The 23,921-nt window shown below is 49.7% G+C and overlaps 8 protein-coding genes; 4 read left to right on the top strand and 4 right to left on the bottom strand.

Annotated features, from left to right (window-relative positions):
• Window positions 1-575: 575 nt before the first annotated feature.
• On the top strand, window positions 576-1,986 carry FFUJ_01378 (related to glutamate-1-semialdehyde 2,1-aminomutase; the record flags this gene model as incomplete). XM_023579395.1 has 3 exons in its annotated part: window positions 576-787; window positions 839-1,331; window positions 1,381-1,986. 3 exons carry the CDS (start codon window positions 576-578, stop codon window positions 1,984-1,986), a joined length of 1,311 nt encoding a protein of 436 aa, XP_023424183.1.
• Window positions 1,987-2,316: 330 nt separating this feature from the next.
• FFUJ_01379 (related to splicing factor 3A subunit 2) lies at window positions 2,317-3,039 on the top strand (the record flags this gene model as incomplete). The annotated part of the gene is made up of 1 exon (XM_023579384.1): window positions 2,317-3,039. One exon carries the CDS (start codon window positions 2,317-2,319, stop codon window positions 3,037-3,039), a length of 723 nt encoding a protein of 240 aa, XP_023424182.1.
• Window positions 3,040-3,733: 694 nt separating this feature from the next.
• On the bottom strand, window positions 3,734-5,842 carry FFUJ_01380 (probable serine/threonine protein kinase COT-1; the record flags this gene model as incomplete). XM_023579373.1 has 4 exons in its annotated part: window positions 3,734-4,034; window positions 4,088-4,561; window positions 4,620-5,120; window positions 5,193-5,842. 4 exons carry the CDS (start codon window positions 5,840-5,842, stop codon window positions 3,734-3,736), a joined length of 1,926 nt encoding a protein of 641 aa, XP_023424181.1.
• A 2,333-nt stretch (window positions 5,843-8,175) lies between these two features.
• FFUJ_01381 (probable TIM54 (component of the mitochondrial TIM22 translocase)) lies at window positions 8,176-9,540 on the top strand (the record flags this gene model as incomplete). Its single annotated transcript, XM_023579362.1, has 1 exon — window positions 8,176-9,540. One exon carries the CDS (start codon window positions 8,176-8,178, stop codon window positions 9,538-9,540), a length of 1,365 nt encoding a protein of 454 aa, XP_023424180.1.
• Window positions 9,541-9,822: 282 nt separating this feature from the next.
• On the bottom strand, window positions 9,823-10,576 carry FFUJ_01382 (uncharacterized protein; the record flags this gene model as incomplete). XM_023579351.1 has 2 exons in its annotated part: window positions 9,823-10,286; window positions 10,339-10,576. The coding sequence occupies 2 exons, from the start codon at window positions 10,574-10,576 to the stop codon at window positions 9,823-9,825; spliced, it is 702 nt and encodes a 233-aa protein (XP_023424179.1).
• A 1,879-nt stretch (window positions 10,577-12,455) lies between these two features.
• On the bottom strand, window positions 12,456-13,457 carry FFUJ_01383 (related to cyclin-like protein CLG1; the record flags this gene model as incomplete). The annotated part of the gene is made up of 1 exon (XM_023579340.1): window positions 12,456-13,457. The coding sequence occupies one exon, from the start codon at window positions 13,455-13,457 to the stop codon at window positions 12,456-12,458; it is 1,002 nt and encodes a 333-aa protein (XP_023424178.1).
• A 1,645-nt stretch (window positions 13,458-15,102) lies between these two features.
• FFUJ_01384 (uncharacterized protein) lies at window positions 15,103-15,761 on the top strand (the record flags this gene model as incomplete). XM_023579328.1 has 2 exons in its annotated part: window positions 15,103-15,390; window positions 15,627-15,761. 2 exons carry the CDS (start codon window positions 15,103-15,105, stop codon window positions 15,759-15,761), a joined length of 423 nt encoding a protein of 140 aa, XP_023424177.1.
• A 6,416-nt stretch (window positions 15,762-22,177) lies between these two features.
• On the bottom strand, window positions 22,178-23,813 carry FFUJ_01385 (related to nuclear localization protein NPL6; the record flags this gene model as incomplete). XM_023579317.1 has 3 exons in its annotated part: window positions 22,178-22,658; window positions 22,729-23,126; window positions 23,181-23,813. 3 exons carry the CDS (start codon window positions 23,811-23,813, stop codon window positions 22,178-22,180), a joined length of 1,512 nt encoding a protein of 503 aa, XP_023424176.1.
• Between the last annotated feature and the right edge of the window lie 108 nt (window positions 23,814-23,921).

Genomic DNA, 23,921 nt, shown 5'->3' with positions numbered 1-23,921 from the left:
AGGGTACGTACCTATCTCTGGGAAACCTACTAGGTGAGATTGATGAGTTGACATGCTATTTACAGATAAAGTCACAAGTCGAAGATTTTAATTCGGTCTCAATTCTATGCTGTTCGATGTTCTGTTTACTTTGAGACTCTTCTAGTTCCCATTTCTAGTACTGATATATTGTCTGCGTTGGGAATATCGTAGTGATTGCAAAGCATGGTCTCAGGGCTTATTAATGCAAGGACTTTTAATATCAATCTTATCTAAACTCATCAACCCGTCGATCATACGGTCACTCTGGCAGTTCCCTAATTTGGGTCATTGTGAACAAGTCGGTGGAAACTATGCCTATGCCAGACCCGAAACCCGACAACACACCAAGGTAGACCCGAAGACCACTACAACATGCCATGACTATCATCACTTGTTCCCGAAATGCGAGAGAGCCTGTATCGTTGTAAAGTCGATCAACTGAAACCGACTCTGAAACAACGTATATAATCCATCGCCTTTCCTCTTGGATTTCAGCACGCACTAGCACTAAAAGCCAAGTCAACACCATAAGTACCCGAGTAGGCAAGGTAGCCATGTCTTCAGAACTCATCCAGCAGATCCAGGCGGAACTCGACGCCGCCACGACTAGATACATTGATCGTAATTCTCGATCCAAGGCTCTTCATGATGAGGCTCTCAAATCAATGCCTGGCGGAAACACGAGGACTGTTCTGCATGCTAGTCCATTCCCTGTTGTGATCAAGTCTGGCAAAGGCCATCAAATTACTTCTGAGGATGGACACACGTAAGTCTTATGGGCTATTGCAGCCAGCAGTTCTGCTTACAGATCACATAGTTACACAGATTTCACCGGCGAGTTCACAGCTGCTCTCTATGGGCATTCCAATCCCGTCATTATCTCGACTATTCGAGATGTACTTGACAATGTAGGCATGAATGTTGGGGGCAATACAGCTCAAGAGCAGATATTCGCTCGTGAAGTCTGCAGCCGCTTCAATCTGGAACATGTGCGCTTCTGCAACTCTGGTACTGAAGCGAATATCCACGCTCTAGCAGCTGCCAGGGCTTTCACCAAGAAAAGAAAAGTCGTCACTTTCAGTGGGGGCTATCATGGTGCTGTGATAGGGTTTAAGGGGGGGGAACCAGAGGCCAACAATGTCGACCTGGACGATTGGGTTGTGGCCAGATACAACGATCTTGACAGCGCTCGTGCTGCTATCCAGAGCGAGGGTGTTGCTGCAGTGTTGGTGGAAGGGATGCAGGGCTCTGGAGGTGGCATTCCCGGACACCCTGAATTTCTGCAGGGCTTACAGGAGATTGCTGGAAAGGTAAGTCTGCGTGCTCTATCAGCTCCATCTTATATACTCACAGGTTCAGGCCGGCGTCTTGTTCATCATGGACGAAGTCATGACCTCCCGTCTCTCAGGAGGAGGTATCTCCGAGATGAGGGGGCTCAGACCAGACCTCAAGACATTTGGAAAGTATCTCGGCGGAGGCCTGGCTTTCGGTGCTTTCGGCGGTAGAGCAGATATCATGGCTGCTTTTGATCCACGGCTTCCCACTGCTCTCTCGCATTCAGGCACTTTTAACAACAACACTCTGGTGACACACGCTGGCTACGCTGGCCTAACAAAGATTTACACGCCTGATATTGCAGCCCAATTCACGAGATCTGGAGATGAGCTCAGGGACCGACTCAACGCAGTAACAAAGGGCACAAGAGTGCTCTTTACTGGTATCGGCACTATCATGGGAGTCCATTTTCCAAGGGACGGTTCTCGTGCAATCGAAAGATCTGGCGAAGTCGAAGAACTCGATTCCTTGAGGGATCTCTTTTGGCTTGATATGATGGAGGAGGGTTTTTGGCTCGTGCGAAGAGGATTCATGGCTTTGGTGCTCGACACTCCCATGGACGAGTTTGATAGATTTGTCAGTTGTGTTGAAGCATGGGTTTCTAAGCGTGCTCAAATGGTTAGAATCTAACTGAAAGTCGTGTTATGAGACATTTATTAGACCTTTATTCGAATAATTATACAGGTTGATAGATATCTCCGTTTTATTTGTCTGATGATATACATGGTCTATAAGTTGTTCAAGTGCTTGTTCAGCGTCTGATTGGTCAGTCACCTTACCATTGCATACAGGTAGGTTGTCTTGCATTGGTCTCCACTTAATTCTTTATCTTCACCAAGGCAAAGGTCTCTTTGTTCTCAGTACAACTCCATACTTACACCTTCAATCGCGCTTTTCTTACCTTCTCACCCTCGAGCCAACCAACCGTTCAATCTCCATCACATCACAAAACCTCCAACGATGGATTTCCAAAATCGCGCCGGCTCGAAATTCGGCGGTGGAGGCGTCGCTTCTCAATCTGCCACCAACGCCGACCGTCGCGAACGTCTTCGCAAGCTCGCTCTCGAGACCATCGACCTCGACAAGGACCCCTACTTCTTCAAGAATCACGTCGGCTCATTCGAGTGCCGTCTTTGTCTCACGGTCCACCAGAATGATGGCTCCTACCTCGCTCATACCCAGGGCAAGAAACATCAGACCAACCTCGCCCGTCGCGCTGCTCGTGAGCAAAAAGAAGGTCGTCAAGGTGCCGTTGACCCAGCTACCGGCCTCCCCATTGGAGTCACAGGTGCAGGCTTCGCGCAGCGTCGCAACGTCGTAAAGATCGGACGCCCCGGATACAAGATCACCAAGATCCGCGACCCTGTCTCCCGTCAGCAGGGTCTGCTCTTCCAGCTCCAATATCCCGATGCGACCCCCGAAACATCTCCCAAGTGGCAGGTCATGAACGCCTTCACTCAGCACGTCGAGGAGCCCGACAAGAACTTCCAATACCTACTCGTCGCCGCCGAACCTTACGAGACGGTTGGCTTCAAAATTCCTGCCCGTGAGCTTGACAAGCGCGAGGACAAGCAGTTTGCCTTTTGGGATCCGGATGCCAAGGAGTATTGGATCCAGGTCATGTTTATGACTGAGCGCGAGGAACGCTTCAACGCGGCTCCTGGTTTGACGGCAAGGAGGTAATGGCCCATTTACTGACCCTCTGGTGGTCATGGTTATTTGCATCTTGGGAGTAAAGAAAAGGATATTCGGGTCATGGGACGGCGTCACAGGGTTTTTTTTTTTTTTTTAATTGTGCAATAATTCTGTCTGAAGCATCCAAGGCTCGAAATAAACACCAGTAGAGCCTTGTTACTATATACGGGCTGCCCAATTTCATGTATAACTTATCACTCAATTCCATGTGATCACGGCGCAGCAGTTTTAGACTTCGAGATAGTTAATCATAGGCTGTATTTCAAATGGCATGTCTCAAACGACCCAGTTCAGATACATGCACTGTCACGAACGATACATCTTCATTTTTTAATTTTTATTTTTGCTTCAGTATCTTATTATTGACTTGTACAGCAGTTCTGGAAACTCGTGTTTTGTTACATGTCCTGTATAATGCGATGCAACCTGACCGACTTTGTATGCCCCTCCATCTGAACCAGACCTGCTACCATAGTATCATCAAAAACATGCATCGAAACAGCCAAAAGGCTCAGCAAACGGACAAGCCCCGCACATTGTTTGCTTCGTCTATCATGTCATGAATAACTGCTTGAAGAACCCGTTGTACTCGTCCGAGTTGACGTCCCCTTTTCCATCGACAGCGCCCATTCACAGAACTAGGTTCGCTTCGTGGAGAGACCACCATGCCACCTCAACCCATTTATCGGAAGTTGTTATCAAATCGCTTGAATGTATAGCCGATGAATGGCAAACTCATCTCTGGAGACTCCTCGACCTTGTGGCCTTGCTGGATAGCCTGCGCCTTAAGGACAGTGGCGTTATCGGTCTGATCAATTTCATCAGTAGGGAAATAAGTCGTGTCGATGTTGGAGGTCAAGCGGGGCTCAAAGGGTGCGCGAATACGACGAAGGCTATCAAACTCAACACCGCGGAAGAACGCATGGCCCTTGATTTCGTGGGCACCACCACGGCCGAGACGGTTCTCTGTGTTACAGACCATGCTACTTTATGTTAGCAACTAGCGTTCCCCTTGACTCTCAAGATGATTGCTTACCTTCGGATAAGATGCTCCGCATCAGTACCTAGTGTGATATCATCTGGAAAGTACAGAGTTTGTCTCCAGTTGACAATCTTGCGGTATGTGTCATGGCTGTCTTCGGCGCAGAAAGGAGGCCAGCCGACCAGACACTCGAACATGATCGTGCCGAGTGACCACCAGTCACAGTCGAAGGTGTAGCCGTGGCCAGTGAAAATCTCAGGAGCAATGTAGTCAGGAGTTCCGACGGTCGAGTACGCCATAAGTCTTCGAGATCGTCTCCAGTCGTTGATCTGGGATCGATTGCTGACTGTCAGGTTGATTTGATCAAGCGCAACCGAGTTACGGTCGCGAGGCCTGTTTGATCTACCTTGCAACAGCTGCTGATAATAGTTATTATCATGAAGCCTGTGGAAGCCAGTCGACAGGCCAAAATCTGTGAGTTTGACATGACCTCCGCGATCGAGGAGAATGTTGTCAGGCTTGATATCACTATCGAGGGTCAGATGCTGCTCGCGGGAAAACAGGGGTGAGAGAGCGTGATACATACCGGTGGATGAAGCCCAGCTTGTGGACAGCCTCAATAGCGAGAACAATCTCCGCAATATAAAAGCGAGTGATATCCTCCGAGAAAATTTCATACTTGATAAGCATTGTCATTAGATCTCCACCGGGCAAGAATTCCATTAGCATGTAGAGGAAGTATGAGTCCTGGAAGGTAGTGTAGAGCTTGACGACCCATGGACTGTCAGACTCTGCGAGAATGTCTCGCTCTGATCGAACGTGTGCAAGCTGGTCCTTCTTAAACATTTCTGTCTTTATCAGAGACTTCATAGCATAGACCTTGCCATCACCCTTCTTCTGCACGAGCTTGACCTCTCCAAAGGCACCCTTTCCGATAATCTTTACAGTATTATAGTTTTCGGGCTTGTCCTTGGTACGAAGGAAACGCAGATACTGGCCTTCTTTTCTGCCAGCAGTGGACCAGAGCTGCTCACGTCTAGCGGCGCCCTGTGAGGGGTCCTGAAGCTTCTGCTCCAATTCACTTTGTCTGTATAGTGATTATGAGTTAGTTGCACAACTCTCATGGACAGGAGCGAGACCGAGGCACGTAGGCACATACCTTTGGTTGCGCTCGCGGGCACGCTTGACACTATCCTTAAAAAAGTCGGCGGCGAGCTGGGAACACTTCTTTTGGTTGCTATTGACATTTGTACCATATCGATCAGGGTTTCGCTCGGGTGCACGTTGGAATTCTTCTGCGGGGGCAGAGGCCTGTGTTGGCATAGGAGGGGCGTTCATGTAGCTGTTGTAGCTAGGCTGCTGTCCTGTACTACCAGCGGTCCTGGGACGCTGACCTGGAGAGGGACCTCGAGCATAACCTTGCCCTCGAGCAGCACCTCCGAGGTTCTGATGAGAGAACTGGTGAGCGAGGCCTGTGTTTGGGTCGTTGGTGCCCGGTGTATTGGATCGTGGTTGATACCCAGCTCCCTGAGCATAGTCATTGGACTGCTGCTGTTGCTGGCCGCTATACTGGGCATATTGGTTCTGGTTAAAGTAGCCCTGGGGCGCATAGCCACCAGCATATTGTTGCTGCTGCTGCTGACCTTGGGGTTGCAACCCACCAGGCTGTTGACCTGAAGCTGAAGGGAAAACGGGCTGCGGGAAGGTCGAAGGCGTAGTGGGATATGCTGCCCTGTCCGAGGCGGTCAAACGGTCGTTGCCGTTGCCAAAGTTAAGATAGAGGCGATTGTTGTTGTTATTGGGATCCATCTTGTCTGATTGCGACGTCTCGATCGCTTCGTTTCGCCCTGTATCGTATCGACAAGTTGGTAAACAACTCTTGGAGAGATGAAAAGAATAAAGACTGAGGTGGGAGTCGAGATGGCGGACAAGTTTCAGGGGAGGGTCATGTCCAGGGGCTGTGGAGGGGAGAGCGAGGGGCGGCGCGGGACTAGAGCTACCTTTCCGCAGGAAGGTCAGTTACAGTTGGCACCTTAGCTGCTTAGTATGTACTGCCAACTGCCCGGAAAGTGCCTGGGTACCTAGGGGAGTACAATACGGGTAAAGTAGCACCAGAGCCACCTCTGGCGGGAGCACCAAGAGACTGGTGCACGGTCGGCAAAGGTCTCAGGTTGAAGGAGAGACGAAAAGAAATCAAAATGGATGATTTTGAGAGAAAGAGTTAAAGCAGAAGGAGGGTAGCGGATTCCGTACAAACCTAAAGCCCAGGAAGTACTTGAGGATTTTTGTTTGGCTAAAAAAGCAGTTTCCCTCCACTAAGAACAAATATGACAGGCGCTGCCACTGCGTCACTGTCACTGTCACTGTCACTTTCACCACCTGCACTCCCCGAGCCGAAACGTGCTCCTAGGGATGAATCGCCCTTCCCTGGGTGTTTTGACTTACCTAGGTAGGTTCAGTCAAAGCCAAAGGAATGGTCAAAGTTAGCGGTTAGCGGTTGGCACACGACGGGCCGTGAAGTGGCATAGGTTGGTTCCATGCGTTTTGGGGAAGAGATCCAAGGGGTCAACAAGTCTGAGGGGTCCAGCAACTCCCGTCGACAGAATTGGAATAGAATGAAGCGTGGCGGGCGACCTGAGCCGGTATATATTAGCTTTAAATTAGCGGTCTTTAGTGGCAATCATGTCGATGGTGGGTGCTGTGGCTGCTATAATTTCAGTGGCTACCTTACCTAACTACTGTACCTGACTTCGGTGCCCGGGACGAGAGTGGAAATCAATGATATCCATGGATATCTAAGTAACTACTAAGGTAGTGCTTTACTATGGTACATAAGTTGAATCCTCAGGTATCAGCAATAATTCATTTTGCGAACAAGAAGTTGTTAGAAGAGAATTGCACACCAGTCAATGCCTCCACCTGTAAAGGATGTGATTGCCTCAAATAGCAAAGTCTTCACCCTCACTTTAGCAGACCAATGTTTTTCCTCATCATGGTGAGTTCTACGCTCATCGCATTCCACTAATAAGAGATTAGCATCTCCAGCATCTCCCTCCGAACTAATTTTCAACACCAACAAACGGTGTTGGTGGTGACTTATGATCGCGTTCTGACCATCATGCTCCATAGCATGGCACTTTTTTTCGTCCTAGCCACTAAACTACACATGTACAATTTTCATCCCAGGCTATCCTTGCCAATAGACCCCTCAGGGGCTGGACCCCTGTTGTTGTGTTCCCCCAGATGTTGCTGTTTGTGGTACTATTCCTGAGCTTCAGGCGAACCTGTCACCCATGTGTAGCAGGGACCTCTCAGCCTCTTGAGTATCCGTATTCTCAACTATTGTTCTGTGGATGGTCATCATCAGAGATCGGGGCTGACTCTGTTATCCACCATCTATTTCGCGTAGTTTTCATGTTATATTAACATGGACCTTGAGTAGCATTGCCAGATGTAACATGCCCACGTTGGCTCCCGTCGGCTTTTATTATACAATATTCGCTTGTATGTACCACATGGCAATTCAACGGTGAACATCACACAAGAATTTGAATGACATCCCAGTGATACCTGAGTAGCCTGAGTTAATCAATGCATTTGAGCAAGGCAACGTTTCCCCCCAATCTACTACATACTACGCAGCTCTCTTGAAATCAGAACATAGACAACGAAAACTCCATCCTCTGATCACAGACATTACCGTATTCCCTACCGTTTCTAGAAGCTTTATGGAAGTTTAGCGAGACTCGTGAGGACTTTGACTTTCAACGCACTAAGGACAAATAAATGTTTCAGTAAATAAGTCATACACCTAAGTAGGTGGAAGGAAGCCAGAACTAGTCACGTTTTAAATCTTGATATTTCAGTCCGTTAATACAAAACCGGAGACACCTCTTTACCTACCTATTCAATTCATATAATGACCGGAGCTAAAGTATTTCCTTCCCGACCGCCCGGGCCTTAACGGAGCCGCCTATCGCTTATCGTGATTTTTTTCCTTTCGGCGGACCAACAGATCAAGAAGAGGTCGATGTTAACAACCTTGCTATCCTATGGCTTAAACGGCTCGAATGCAACGGCGATTAATTCTTCAGGCCTACGGATCGCATGATAAAGACTAGTACAACCATTCGACTCGCACAATGACCGAATCCAACCCTTCAGCGCAGCAGCCCGCTGCCGGCACCGGCGCAACGTACAAGGCGCCCACACCAAAGCCGAAACAGAACCCAGCTCTTCGGATGATGGGTCTGCCAAATCTCCCTCGAAAACTTCCCTCACGCAATTGGCTTATATTTTGGGCTATCACTGGTTCTATTTCAGCTGCTATCATCTACGACAAGCGCGAGAAGAAGAGGGCTACCGCGAAGTGGAAGCACGCTGTCGCCCCTCTCGCAAAGGACATAATCCCCTCAGCCAGCCAACTGCCTCGCAAACTGACCATTTACCTCGAGGCGCCTCCTGGCGATGGTCTACGGATTGCACAGGACCATTTTATAGAGTATGCCAAGCCCGTCTTGGCTGCCTCTGGTCTTGACTGGGAGTTCGTCCAGGGAAGACAACAAGGTGATGTGAGAGCTGCCGTAGCAGAGAAGATTCGTAGGGAGAGAAGGAAGCATGAAAGGCCAGATGAAGAGGACCTGCAAACAGATGAAGCTATAACTGAGTCATTGAGGAAGAAGAACCAGGTTCCTGAGTATGAGGGTGTCAAAGGCGATATCATCTTTGGCCGACATACATGGAAGGAATATATCAGGGGACTACACGAGGGTTGGCTTGGTCCTCTTGACCCTCCCGTAAAGCCTGAGCCTATTACCAAACCTGTCGAGGCGGCTTCTGAGACTCCCAAGGCCGAAGGTGAGCAACCTGAAGAGAAGAAGGAGGAGGCAGAGAAGAAGCCTGAGCGACCACCCCAGCCACTGCCATACAACACCACCGCCGATTATTCCATCGCCAATATCCCTCCTCAAATTCCCGCCGAGTTTTCTCCTGCAAATCCCATCCCTCTTCCCCACCGCCTGGGCTTCCGTCACACTCTAGTCCGCCTGAACCGCTTCTTCAACCGCCGCAAACTAGCCGACGAGATCGGCCGCGAAGTTGCTGCTGTATGCTTCGCCAACTCTTCTCGTGAGTGGCGAGAGGCCGATGGTCAGTATGAGCAGGAGCTCGTCCTAAAGCATGAGGAGAACGACTGGGTCAAGTCGGTTTGGAAGCCCGAGGAACCGCCCAAGCAAGATGATGACAACACCGCCACTGCGCCTACTGAGCCCCCTAAGGAGAAAATTTGGCCTGCGCCTATGGTCGTTGACCCTCGATTGGCGCAGCGCATGCGGCGCTTTGAGATTGCCCCTGAAGATGAAGCCCGCGCTGCACAGATCAAAGTCTCTGAGGCCGAGATTGAGGGATGGATAAAAGGAAGCTTCCGCAGCTTGTGGAACTATACTGTCGAATCAGTGACGGCCAAGCCCATGAGACCGAACGTTGGTAATATGGACAGCGATGAGTAGAACGGAGTGTTGTTCTTTGACATAAAAGGGGGGGCGCGGTGTGACGGGGGGCACCGCTGTGTATGTCCGTGTATTACTACAACTATGTTATGGAGTGCATCTCGTGGTTAGGATTTAAATTCTGTATATTAGACCAGGCGAGGGGCTGGTACCAATGTAACATTAATGATAGAATGAGGTACGGCATTGAGCGTGGTCATGGTCTATTATGCTATACAATTCAATGGCATTTGATTCCCCTTCATCGTGTGATCTCAACCCTACTGTAGTTCACTCATACCTTCAATCGTCATCGTCTGAATTGCTCCCATAGCCCACCAATACTAGCCCCTTCTTCTCTGGTGGCTTAGCAGCTGACTGACTTGTCGTCCTGGACTTCTCATCTAACGTATCATGGCTCGTGCCTTCGACTGGCTTTGTATCTTGCTTCCCAGTTTCTTTCTCCTCCGCTACGCTGACTTTTCGCCTCAAGCCCTTGACATCTTTCTCTTTCGTGCGCTTCCTCTTACGACCAATCTCCCATGACTCGCCTTCTTCTTTAACACCAGCGTTTTCGCCCTGTGCAGCATCACCCTTTTGTCGCTCTCGAAATGCCTTTAGACCTTCTTCCGTCTCTTGTCTCACGCGTTCCTCTTCTGCACGCTTGTTGGCGCGTATCTCATCCAAGAACTCTATCTCATCATCATCCAATGCACGAAACTGGTTACGTAGTTTGGTCTGCTCTTCGAATTCGGCCTGTTTTGCCGCTGTGGTGTTCAGTCAGAAATGTGAAATGATTTCAACGAGGCCCTTCCTTACCTTTGTTTGCCTGAAGGACGTCATACAAAGTCTTCTCGCCACCTCCTGTAGCAGCCTTAATGCGCTGTTCCTCGCGCTTCTTTCTTTCGGCTTCCAACTGTTGCTCAACCGCTTCCCATTCTTTGGACTTGGCGGAATTGTGAAGCGGCTGTTGAGGTGTCGATTCTGCACCACTCGCGTCTTTCGAGATCTCTCCAGATGAGCCGATCTTGCCAGCCGATACGAAGCGGCTAGACATTATCTGACCTGAGATTGGAGGTTGCGTCTGGAATAGCCACGTCTGGGGAGAACAGGAAAAGCAGCTATAAGACTATTATCATGTTATATAGGTTTGTAGAAGATGAGACTTGGATTGACGATGCTTTATTGAGTACTCCAGCCATCCGATAATCTACCGATCAACGACGCAATCAGTAAGTCCACTTCGAAGGCCATCACAGACGGTTTGTGCACAACTCAGGTCGGAAACGGTAAATAGTAGCAAGCAGTAATGTGATGATATTTTTGTTTTCATTTTAGCAAATCTCGATATGCAAGGTGACTTTTCCTTCTTCCTTTGCACACGAGTCAAATCTGAATAGCAATCACGAGTCACCAACTCGCATCATCTCTCGCTCCATAAACAACGAGTAGGTTATGCTGAGAGTGTCATCCTCCCACCTGCATCTCATGTATCTTCCAACAGCTGCATCAGATGCATTCAGATAGGCTGAGCCAATCGAATCACTAGCAACCAATTTTGCTTTCAACACCTTTTATTTGCGCACATGGTACACAAAAACTACTACCTATAGACAGCTCTGAATGGCTGAAAAAATACATTCGGTTTGTTGAGTGGCAACACAAAGGTTCCAAGCAGTTGATTCTTGCAGGCTGCATTGGATCGTGCCCCTTGTATGATGCTCGAATATTCCGTAAGAATCATACCAAGTCATGAAAAAAAGATGCAATTGCAACAAAAAACAAAGTCGGCCATATAATGAATCCATTAAGCCGACGTGACGAAAAGCAGATGCCAACACCCCGTTGGTAACATCTCATTGTAATGCCCAACACCAAGACCTGTGAAAGACCAGAGTCAAGAGTACAATACTCGTTTTCCTTGGCGTCAAATCCGACACCACTCCAGGCTGGAGCCGTGACGATGACCAACTCCAGGGAAGTACAAACAATATGATATCAAACCCTATGATCAAAGCGATCAAATCCAATTCCGTTGTTTTTCCCGCTGAACGCAATGCATAACCCCGTCGTGTGAAACCGTTTCCTGTGGTCAAAATTCATATCTACCACTTACAATAACAAAGAAAAGAAGAAGAAAAAAGTGAAATATGTACCATCCTCAAGATTACCGTCGCATAGCTCAGTCCATCCGACCTATGGTACTCGTGTCGAATCGACTTTCATATCGATCTGCGTCACGACGAGATCATGGAGGAGAAAATATGGTCAGGATATATTGTGACCGATTCGCACCATCTCCTGCGTTTCAACAGAATCTTGCGTCGAGAGTGGCAGCGATCAAGTTCTGCTGAGTCGCCATCTATAACAGATGCCGCGCTTGGGCATTACGCCCATGTCCGGTGATGCATTGTCCGGACCTCCAGTGAAGGGCGATGTGCTTGAGTTGGAGTACGATGAGGGCGGAAATGGCGAACAGAGGGAAGCCGTGCGCGCAAAAGCCTTGGGAAACCGAAGAAACCGGAAGTCTATCAAGCTGAAACCGTGTAGTGTAAAACGAAAAAGCCGAACGCCGATTATGACCATTACAGAACGTGTTACCAATAAAACAAAAAAAAGAAAATGCCACATTTTTCGGACTTGAGTTGACGTTGGTGCGTCAAGTTGACTCGCGAGGAGAATGGATCAGGCTTTTCAGTTCCTGTCATCAAGTCGTGGCTGTAGAGTAATCCTGAGAATGATCCGCCGAAAGGTCATGTTATGAACAATTTTGTCGTGCCTGGGGTATCTGAATGCGAATTTATCGTTCTCGGGATGCGTGTAATAAAAAAGAAAATCGTGGCCGTAAAAAATGAAAACCCTGTAAAACTTTTTTCTTCTTTCCAAAACCGGACCGCGCTCGAGTAGAGCCATTATGTGAAACTTTTGAAAAACGTTTAACCCATGACGGGCTGACTATAGCCGTGAGGCACGAAGTAAGGAACCTGCTGCTTCATAGGATCCACACAAGCAGCGCAGCTACACTCGGCAAGACCATGTTCCCACATGTTCTGAGAGTAAGAGTAGTGTCCACCATACGAGTTGTGGCGCGAGTTGGGATAGAAGGTGGTCTGAGCAGGAGGCTGAGGGTATCGGGTAGCATACTGAGTAGCAGCCTGTGAGAACCATTCGTTATAGCGCTCGTTGCTCGACGTAGCTGACATGGCATAGTCTGGAGTGCCATACCCGGAATCGGGAGGCGTGAGGGGAGCACCCCAGGAACTTTGGCCCCAGCCAGATTCGCGTGGGCGATAGCTTTGCTGTTGAGCCTTCATAGCCTGGTAACGCTCATACTCCGCAACCTGTTCCTGGAGGTAACGCGAGTGAGGTGACTGGCGCTGACCAGAATATCTGGCGATGTCTGTGTCGATGGCGGGGACAATAGATGCAAGCCTCTCGCGGCTGGCCTGGGCGACCTGTCGCTTCTTGATCTCTTGCCATTCACGCCAGTTCTCAAGCCAGGCCTGGTAGTCCTTGCTCATATCGAGATTGACATACAGTCGCCAGCCCATAGATTCAACCCATTCGAACTCAAGCGAGTTGAGCTCTGACACAGCAATGCCACTCACCTCAGACCAAGAGCGATTCTGAAAGGTGTTGTCATCGAGAAACTTACTTCCCAGAAGCAGAGAAACGGTCAGGTAGCGCCAGACTTGTCCCTCTGAGGCCTTGTAAGGACCCTGTCCCTTCAAGGTGTTGATTCTCTTCGCGAGATAGTTCATTCCGAGGAGGATTGTGGTGCTGGGCAGTCGTGTTGAAGTGAGGATCTGAGACACGAACTTGCGAAAGGGCGAGGTCACTGCAGCCTCGGGTGTAACAACGCGAGTGGCCATCTCAGCAACGTACTCAGACATCATGTCGACCTCGTAATCGAGGACGGCACACACACCTCCGGGCATGATGAAAGGGTTGGGGTAGGTCCGACGAAGATCGAGACGCGACCTTTGTCGGAAGTTGGAGCTTTTTGAGACCGTGAAGCGAAACTGCGGGTTTATACCACAGTTAAGACAGTCCCGTGAGCTGAGCGTGAATGGGAGCGTGCGTGAAGGCTTGGTCGAGGGTAGTCGACGGGGAATCAGTAGGCTACTCGGGCCATTTACTGATATGCTTTTCTTCGCGTTAGAGCGACACGCAGGGATAAAACGTATACAGAGACGAGTCGAGTCAACTTGTGGTGGGTCAACTGAGGGGACCGGAATAGAATTGCTTTTGGCGTAAACGAGAATAAATCAACGTCGATGGTATATAGTAAATCTCGTGTCTCTGAGATCCAACCAATCTGTACAGCTGACTGTTAGTTCTGCATTCTTGCGTGATCGGTAGTGCCTCGGGCACAGAAATAAACTGGTCGGGTTGTCTTCGTGGTCGTAGAAGCAGATGCAGAGTGCAAGTTATCGAAGGAGATTGAGCGATGAAATTTAGGAGCGCGCTGATCGATTTAAAAAGCAAACGGGAAAGAAAGAAAAAGGCTATTCATGATCATATTCCATGTCGGCAGCATAAACTCAAAGTTTGTTCCGTCGAATAGACAAGGACCAGTCGTTTGCGAACAAAGCATAAGATATAGCAACTCACCAGAATGAAAAAAGGACGGTCGTACGTGAGTAAAGGAAACGTATAGCTGAAGGAGGAGGAAGCCCTGGGACCGCAGATCCGAAAGTTACTGGTGAGAATGAGACTCGAGGTCGAGACTTGAAGCAGGCAGGTCGGAAATATGCAGCTTAGTCTACAGTAGCAGCAAGCTGCAGAAGAGACACGGACAGGGCAAGGAGAGAGACTCGCGCGAGAAAAGGACCAGAACCCTAACGTCGACAAACCAAATGAAGGCCTGCTGACTGGTGATTGTCAAGGAATTGGGAGGATTCGGTTTCTATCGTGGAGAGAGGAAGCGGATGAGGGTAGAGGAAGGAAAAAGGAAAAAGGATGATGAGGGAGGTGGAAGAGGATGAAAGAAGAGAAGAGTACGGACAGGGCCAGGAGGTGATGAACAGCCCAGACGGATTGGATGGCAAGATGGGGAGATGGGGATGGATGGGGATGATGCACTGCGGCAGGGCCCAGTCCTGTCCAGCGACTGAAGTGCAGGCAGTTTTGGTGCTTGAGGTGCAGTGCAGTACACACAAGTTGCAGGCAGTGTGCAGTTAGTCTAGGTAGTGTGGAGGTGGGCGTGGCGGGTTAGGGTGAGGTGGGCTTCACGTCAGGTCGGGTGTTCGTTCCTCCACTGTTGCGTTGCAGTGAAGTGAGCCTGAGTGAATTTTGAGTGAGTGTACATACCTATACATGTGTGTGTGGTGACTTGTAACTTGTGACTTGTACTGGCGAATACAAGCATCAGAGTACGAGTACGCCGCTTTTCTCCAGCCAAGACACAGGAATCGTCGTAGCAGTAACGGCTTCGGTACGTAGCCAAGACAAGCGTCAACGTACAGCCAGCGTAGCGTAGTAGTGCCCGACAGTTGCCAGGTCCCCAGTCAGCCAGTTTTCTTTCCCTCCCTCCTCGAGCGAAGGAGTCAGGCCAACAGGAGTGAAATGGGTGGATTCGAAATGGGCAAATGGGAGGATGGGGATGGATGGGCCCTCACTCCTTGTTTTCTAGTGCCTGCACCCCCTAGCAAGCCTAAGCCTGCAAGCCCCAGGCAATGCACCTCACGACCTGCGCACGGAGCACAAGTGACGGCGGAGGGCGTGGAGCAGCAGAGCAAACAGCGAGTCGCGTTGTCGTTGACGAGTGAGCACTTGTCGAGACGAATCGAATCCTGGTGGAAGACTGCAAACCCTAGCAAGGGTGGAGTTCAGTTCAAAGTGGATCGCGCCTTTGACTTATATGTACCTGTAAGCGGTGGACTCCAGCCAAAGAATACATATCACTCTGGCAAATGACGGTTGGAATTCGCCAAGGGGCCCAGTCAAGCCTACCTAGGGACAGACAGTGGCGCTCTGCTTAGGCTGGCTTGGAAGACGGGACAAGGACAAGGACGGGATGCGTGAGAAACCCAGTAGAACCATGAGTGGGAACTTCATTCAACAAACTGACCAAGCAGAGCACTTGATGCTAATTATGTGTGTAGGCAGAGGTCGTCACCACCACAATCACCGTGGTCGTGGGTCAAACTGCTCTACCTGGAATACTGGGTGTTTCTCCCTGGTGCGTACTATGTATACTTCGCCTCATGCCTCGCAGCATCTTCCCCGGCAGCGAGTGATACCTTTGATATCAGTCAACCGGAAATTGTAAATAAAATTCTAAGGAGTCATATGCGTCAGCATTCACGCATCGACAAATGCAACCCACGCGTACTCAAAGTATCGTGGCAAAAACGATACTATCCAAGCTCTTCCATCAGGCGGGCAGATCATGTATTCGTACATAGTTAGATAGTATTGAAGATGAACCAGGAAACTCGGAGTCTTCGGTGCAAAAAGGGTTCACATCCATCTTCATGGGTCTACCAGGTACAGACAGTACTGTATCCACCTGGCAGTCAGTCATCCATCTCAGTGGTTCCACGCTTCCTTGGACTTGGTTGCCCTAGTGTCGCTTCGGCCAGGAGATCCACAGAGCTTTGCCAGCCAATCCTAGCTCAGTGGCTGGTCCAGGGTATCATCATTCATCAATTGAAGCGGCTCGATGGAGAGAAGGAGAGGGCAGACTTTACGATCTGGTTGTCCTGATGAGGACAGGATGCTCGCTGCGATGACGAGAGTACTGCAGTTTCTTCCCATTGTGATGCGCTTCGGTACAGCACAGGTCAGGCCAGGTACAGTCCATACATATCCCACAAAGTCATGGGGAACTCACGCACTGCCTTATTAGCTTTCCGTTCACCCATCCATCCCTGACAGGCTGGTCTGGCGTCGACTCCGAGGCGGCAGTGGACGCTATTTCTGGCATTTGCGACTCATAGTATTAAGCCCTCACCTGATCCGAACCATCGGGGGCCATTCCTCGGAGACAGGCGAGGTCCTCCACTATTGCTGTGACGGTTTTACGATGCGCATAGAAGCTTTCATCAACCAAAACGAAATACTGCAGTGTCCAATGAATGACTAATGGGACGAATTCAGGCATATTCTTGCATGATGCTGGAGTCTGCCAGGTTCTATAATACACATTGAAGTTACACACTTTGACTGGTTCCAGGGACCAAATCGAACATCCTGAATATGTATATTAGGTATTCTGGCTTACCCAGGCACCTACCCAGCTGCCTACCTCCCTGTACCTTGGTCCATCGGGAGCTTGAGGACCGTTATGTGCGTGCAACATTGATGCCTAACCAACCAATCATCGTTGCCGTGTTTTGGCCAGCAAACTTTCGTTCATTGAGCACTGGAGCAGGCAAAGCTCACAGTTGCCACGCTTGGGGTGGTTGGAGTCTGGAGACGTCACTAGCACGGAAGTCGCTGCCAGCCTTGCCCTTTTTCAGAATCAGGTCGCTCCTGATCATGCTCGTGGCTTAAACCGTCAGACGGTCAGCGTAGGGGGTGTAGGGGAGAAAGGAGCGCCTCAGAAGAAAGCGCCAAATGGAAATTTCTGCGTGGCCACTGACTGATTTCTAGCATATCCTTTTGCCTCATTCGTCCAACCCCAGAGTTTTTTTTTTGTGAGTGTTTTTTTTTCCCTTCCTCCATAACACCACGTATTTTATGGGTTGTTGACCTTCCATCGTCAGGTACTGAAGTGTTTTTTTTTTAAAGAAAGAATTAGCGGCTAAGGGGGAAAACAACGATCATCGTCATCACAATTATTACTACCACCATTCTCTCGAATGCCGATCAGAGCCACATTAAGCACTCTCTTACTGCACTCTGTTCGGAGTCTTATCCCTGGATGGAATATGTTGTGTGAAGCAATATCCGCATTATACACGTAGCTCAGCTTGAGACGCCAGGACGTCTTAGGGGCCGCGTTTGATTAATCAAATCAAATGCAAAGAAATGAGATGAGATGATGGATTGCAAGCGACGTCAGCAACAATAACAAAACAACAACGAAACTCTGAGGCATGGAACGACCTGTCTCGGTGCCTCGGCCAGTCCTGTTCGTGCTGGTTGACTTCATTCGATATCTGGTTGGTCGGTTCATGTCTTCCCGCTCAAGTCGTGCAGCAAATTGATGGTGGCCCACTCTTCCTCCTGAGGTGTGCTTCCAGAAACGCTTCCCTTCAAACCAACTACGCAGAGAGATTTACTACAGTAGTCCAGGTACGAAAATACCGCGGGCCTACAGGGATTCACATACTCGTCGATCAGAAGAACTCACTGTTCTCAAGACAAGCTAGACAACCAAAGATGCAAGACACTAGCTGCCACTAGTCAAATGCTCAAGAGCCACGACTGCCACGCCTTGGATGTGGACCCAGGGTTCTTCGATTTGTCGCACATCAGTTTTGAGAATAGCCTTTCGCCGTTTTTGAAGGACATGCCATGTCCTTGTGGTGGATGTGCTGCATCATTCATGCTTAAAGAGAATTAGGCCGTTGGTCTAATTTGATTTTTTCTGATATGTCTGGTCCACCAACTTTTGAATCTTTGGGGGATGTAAGATGCACGCCCAATAATTTTTTTGGGATATGCATATCGACCAAGCACAACAGGTAGCTAGACACATATTCCCATATGGGAAGCGACACTTTGGTGATAGATTACGGCCAATGGCACCACGCCTCTTATCATGACATATATCCAATCGCCAGCTGCTTGCATCAAGAAAGCTAGGATCCATCTAGGGTCGAGTGCTTTCCCTGACCCAGGAATGCGGAGAGAAATGCCTCAAGTCCACCATCGATGCTGTGCAAAATCTACAGGTGCGGGCGCCTAGGCCAATCTGCATCAGAAACCCCTTCTCATCCAACGACTCGTTCGACAACTGCACTTGAGTGGGTGCACGCGATGCTGGATACGTATGTACGTAAAAGGCTCTCATCGTCCAAGATGCTCACCGCTGTTGTCTTGGACCAATGCCAGAAGCTGAGCAACCCAAGCCCTGCTCTAGGAGATTTGGATCCACTAGCCAGTGCAATCGCAGACGAGCCAATACGTAGCGCCGTTCCCCCAGGAAATTAGCTGGTCAGTCAGTCATTTGAACAGCCCTGAGGGACTCCTGGCCAGGTTGCCATGTGAGCGCCTTGGCTTGGTTTTGATTTCCCATTGATGAGACGAAACATGGCCAACATGGGCGGCTTGTCCTGTATTATTTTTTTCTTTGACATGCAATTTTTCTGCATTTCTGGTTTCATGTGGCCAGGAGAAACCGATTCTCTGGAGACGGCCACATAGTAGGTCAAGCCGTCGCGTTTAAGGCTAGGCATCTTGTTAAACACGGCTGGGATGGACTCGGGTGTGGTTGTCTCCGTCAATTTGAATTACCATCATCTTGCATCACGGCAGCCTTCATCGTCTTCCTGGCAGTTTCCCCCCGAATGCTGCCCACTCAATTATGATGGATCTTATTGATCATGTTCAAGGAGCAGTCGGAATAAGGGCAAGTCCTGGCCTAGTGGTGCTACATCAACGAGCTCGGGACGAGATGCAACAGGTCTAGGGTCTTACCCAACAACCTGGAGTCAATTTGTTTAGTTACCATGTCCTGGTCACAGATTGCGGCCATCGAGTTGACAACGCTTCATCCCCTGTGCTGTGTCTAGTTGTGTCTAGCAGGCCCGGGAATATCTCATAGCATTATCAGAAATCAGTGGTGTTTGGCATGATATTCTTGATATCATTATCATTTGATGGTCCTTCTCGCTCTACAGAGTCCCAGCACTTGGTGGTTGTGAAACTCAGTTTCACTACGGAGTACCAGTAACATCGAATTCATCAATCAGTTGCTAGGGTTGGAGCGCGTTGTGTGGGACTAAGTCAAGAACATGGTGAGCAGGGACCATTGGAGCCGCGTTGATTAACGTCGGTATCCACTGAAGCCAGAGCTAATCGTGATGGAGTCGGTCCCTGCGAGCTGGTTGAGAAAGAGTCTGTCTGCCCTAGTACGAATGTGGTATGACACATTCAATGGTTTGGGCATTCTATTCTACATGTAGATTTCTCAGGGTCCTTGAAGGTCCATTAACGTCGAGAAATGGCAGTTGCATATGCTGCTACAACAGTGTATCTTCTGCAAGATGGCCACGTACTACCTTCCTATCTTGTGAACGTCCAGACAGGGTCTCACAGCATCTCAAAGCTCCCCAGCACACAACGTTGCTGAATCGAGAGACTATGTCCAGCATCGACTCTCTTGATTCGCTTCGACGTGGCTTGACATTAGCCTGGTCGTCCCGCTTATTAGGGCATGGACCAGTGGGTTGGATGACCTTTGAAGCCCTTGTGGGTTTTGACCGCAACAAACGCCTCTCTAAATCCTAACTCGCGTGACAGCCGCCGCTGTTTCTACAAGGTATACAGGAATCAACCTATCCAATATGGCTTTGGACGGGCCATGATGGAGCGGACCCCTCCTCAAGCGCTTGAGCCTTTAAGCACTGGCTGGTGTTGTGCATCGTGCAGGGCGAGTCAATGTGATGAATGTTCCCACAAAGTGACAAGTCTCTGAGAAGGAACCGTGCATCCCGAAGATGATATTCATTTTGGGATGCTTGGTGCCTGGTGGGTATGCATGATTACTTGAAGGCCGGAGGGCCGGCAACCCCCAGAACCACTATTGCTGGGTTTAGTGGGCTGTTCTGAGTGTAGGGAGCAGAACGTTGATATATCAGTCGCTTCAAACTCATTAGCAGTCATGAGCCGCATCAACGAGCGCTGTCATAGCTGCAACGCGATCGTCACCGATATGTGGCATTTGGATGGAGCGGTGTGTACTGTTATCACCGAGACATCTATCAGTGGTCAGGTGCCTCTGGAATTCGAGTTCAAGCGCCTCCCATGGTTACCGACAACGTGGGAGGGTTGGCTGTACTGTATATCCATGCAAGTCTTGTCACCTTCGCAACAGATGCTACCCTATATTGGATTTTGACGCATCTGTACTGTAGGGTTTCACCCGGGTTCCATTCGACCAGTATGAATCTGAGTCTTGCTGCCCTGGGGAACTGGACACCATCGGTTCCAGCGGACATGGCCCGGTTATGTTCCCCGGAGCTTGTCTGCCTGTCATGATCATCACCTTATGACAACTTTGGAGGCAACCGTGGATGATCACGACCAGTTGCCTAGAAAAGACGCGGTGGTGCATTGCATCCTTATTATACCTATTCTGGCCGTCGGCTTCAGACTGGAAGAGAAAAGCGAGACTCGTTCGTGGCTGGTCCAAAAGTCAGACTTAAAATATGTTGCTGCTTGACGAGTTTCAGGACTCGGAGAAACTCAGCAACGCCAACAGGCACGGGCTACAGATACGTCCATATTGATACTGCTGCACTGGCACCCATATGTCGTCATATAAGAGTGAATTCTTTCAGAGTGCCAGCCAATACGTACTACACTATTGAATATCGTTAATAAGTCGTCCCCCTGCCATCAATACCAGCTAAACAGAGCAGAACATGCGTCACAAGTGATGTCGATCAAGACCCTGATTGTGTGTACTGTAGGTATTTTCTTGAATTTTCTTCACAAGTTCCCTCTCGCTTCAATTCGCCTTCTGCTCTGTCGTTGCTGTTCGCCACTCATTCCATGATGCCGTCTCGTCTGTCTCTGTTGAGCCCTGCAAGCCCACCTCATCAAGCATCCATCGGATGCGCGTGGGGGCCTTCACAGCATCCACCCAAGCCACGCAAAACTCCAAACGAGGTCAAGGACAAGAGAGAAAGAAAAAAGATCAACCGAAGTCAGGGCGGGGGCAGACGACGACATGCCTAGGATATGGTCGACGGCGAAACCCACATCGTCGCTAAATAAACTCCTAGTGAAGCATGAGATCGTACCTATCACGAGCCCTGCAAAAAAAAAAAAAAAAAGAAAGAAAATTCGAGAGGCTAGAATCCCGTAATACGGGGCCACCACGGAGGTTAGAGAGAGCCAAAAAAAAAGTCTCTTGATTTTCTGGCCCGCTCTTCGCGTACCAATGAATTGACCTGCAGGCAGAAAGAGGCCGAGTCCGGCAGTCCAGCCAGCAGCCAGGTGTGTTCGAAGGAGCGTAGTCGGCGGCTGGAAAAAGACGTGGTGGTCATCGAGGCAAGGTAAGCTCCCAAGCTGCAGTTAGCGATCACAGAACCGTGTCGAGAAAGGAAATCCTGTAGAGAAACCGAGGGCATCCGTGTCAATGATTCACGCAGAGCATCAAAGTCATACCAAGTCATTTGTTCGATTGATGTCTGCAAATTGTCAGTCGGCATAGGCCTGTGAACAAGTACTTGTTCTTCTACCTGATATGATACATTGACTCTCAAGGCCCAATTGACACCATCTGATGATGCAGCCGTAGAAACAAAAACCACTCCGAGTGTTTATCCATGACACCCAACGCCCATATTGCTTTCATTTCACTCTCCCTGGTGCCGAGATCCCAGTAAGGTGTGCCAACCCCTATCTCGCCTCGTCTTGAATGTCAAAAAGAATGCATCACTTGATACCCATAGTATTACATCCGCATCTGCATCTGCACGGTTGGTGTTGTTCACCTTTCTAACGAGTCGTATGCCATTGCTAGCTTGGGCTGTCGTCAACTCATGCTGTAGGGCACAATTGCCTTGTCGATAATGGGCTGACGGCGCGACATTGTTTCGCTCTCAGGGCCCCATTTTGACCGATACGATGCTTCCTTTGCCACGGCGCCATCGAAAGCCGCACGGCAATCCGGGGGTAACAGGTCTTTGATCTCATCTGATACAGCACTTAATCCCTGGAAAGAAGCAAGGAAGTCTGGTGAACCTGCGGTACCGCCCACTGCAGACGCCGAAATGACGCCCGCCGATGATGTCTCAAAGTATGTGTCTGCAACGAAGAAGTTGCGCGCCATCTTTGTAGGGAGGGGGGGGAAGATGGCGCTGTCTGCGGCGGCCTGCTCATCCTCTGGGGCGACTTGCTCAATGCGTGCCCGTGTCGGCTGCATTGTTGTTGGGTACTGCATCACATTCGTGTGAATGTCGTATACACCGGCATTGTTGAGCTTTCTGATGGCATTGATGCCGGCATTGAATGTGCTGTGTATTTGGTAGTTAGCATTGGTACATGTCATGATGTCGCATGCCTACAGTTGGAAGTTTTACGTACCTGGCTTCACGGGCATGTTCCAGCATCCAATTCATGTCGTTGACATTTACCTTGCGTTTCTTTGACTCGATCTTGCCATTGGGAACAGGCACTGATGGTACATTCGTGTGGTACACGGCACTGGCTCCGTGCCACGCAACGTACTGGTTCTTGTTGTACGGCTCTCCTTCGACGAAATGATCATCTGGGTCCGCAAGCTGGCCCTCAACGACGCCATCGGCGCGAGCCTGGGCAACGTTGTAGTCGTCGATGATGCGCTTTCCACCCACGATGATGCGAGCACCAAACTCGCGAAAGACCGATCGCGCTGTCACGATTCCTATGGAACGACCCTTGTACGAGTGAGGGATGATATCTCGCTCAATCATGTCCCGCTTCTCATCGTCATCCACAATAATCTTGTAGAGTTTGCGGTGCTTTGTGAAAAAAAGGTAACTGTCCCTGAAGCCGACGCATCGAGCTGGTTCTGTAGAAAGCATGTAAAGCCTGTCCCCACGACCGGTAACCGTGAAAGTTCGGCATCGATAGTCACGTCCGCCTTGGAGGTTGCCCAACTTGTCCACCTTGGTCTCACCCTCTGGATCTTCGGGCAAGACGCACTCATCGTTTGCGATCTCGGCAACAGTTCCCTCCTGGTCGATAACTTGCTCGGCTTTGGGTGCAGCAGGACCTCCTTTACGACCACCCCTGCCTCGCCATCCACCTCTTCCTCGGCGTCGCGGGGTGTTGGCTTCGTCGGCGGGGACAGAAATCATGTTGTCCCAATCTGGAGGTCTGTTCTTAGGAGGACGACCAAGCCTCTTGCGACGGACCATGAGTTGAGGAGGGGGCGTAGGTTCCTTGACGGATTCGTCGTCCTTTTCAGCCGCGTCGGCGGCATCATCTTCATCTCCGGACTCTTCCTTTGGCTGGTGATCCTCGTCCTTCTCATCATCCGGGTCGGGCACCTGCTGTCGCTTGGAGTCCAGGGGACTGGTTCCGGCATCGGGCATAGGTTCATCTTCGAGGTCTGCGAATGACTTTGGCGTGCTCTCTGATTTGGCGGTTCGCGTCAGCTTCAAACGGATCTTTCCACGGGGCGCCATTGTTGCGCAATCACGCAGCGCGACAGGAGAAATTGTGTAGTAGGAAAAAAGAAAAAGAAAACCATAAGAAGCGCCAGCGGGAAAAGAAAGGAAGGGATTAAAGACAAG

This window comes from Fusarium fujikuroi, chromosome FFUJ_chr01, assembly GCF_900079805.1.
Source record: "Fusarium fujikuroi IMI 58289 draft genome, chromosome FFUJ_chr01".
In the NCBI taxonomy this organism is placed as follows: domain Eukaryota; kingdom Fungi; phylum Ascomycota; class Sordariomycetes; order Hypocreales; family Nectriaceae; genus Fusarium; species Fusarium fujikuroi.
This window is presented reverse-complemented; position numbering and strand designations above follow the sequence as displayed.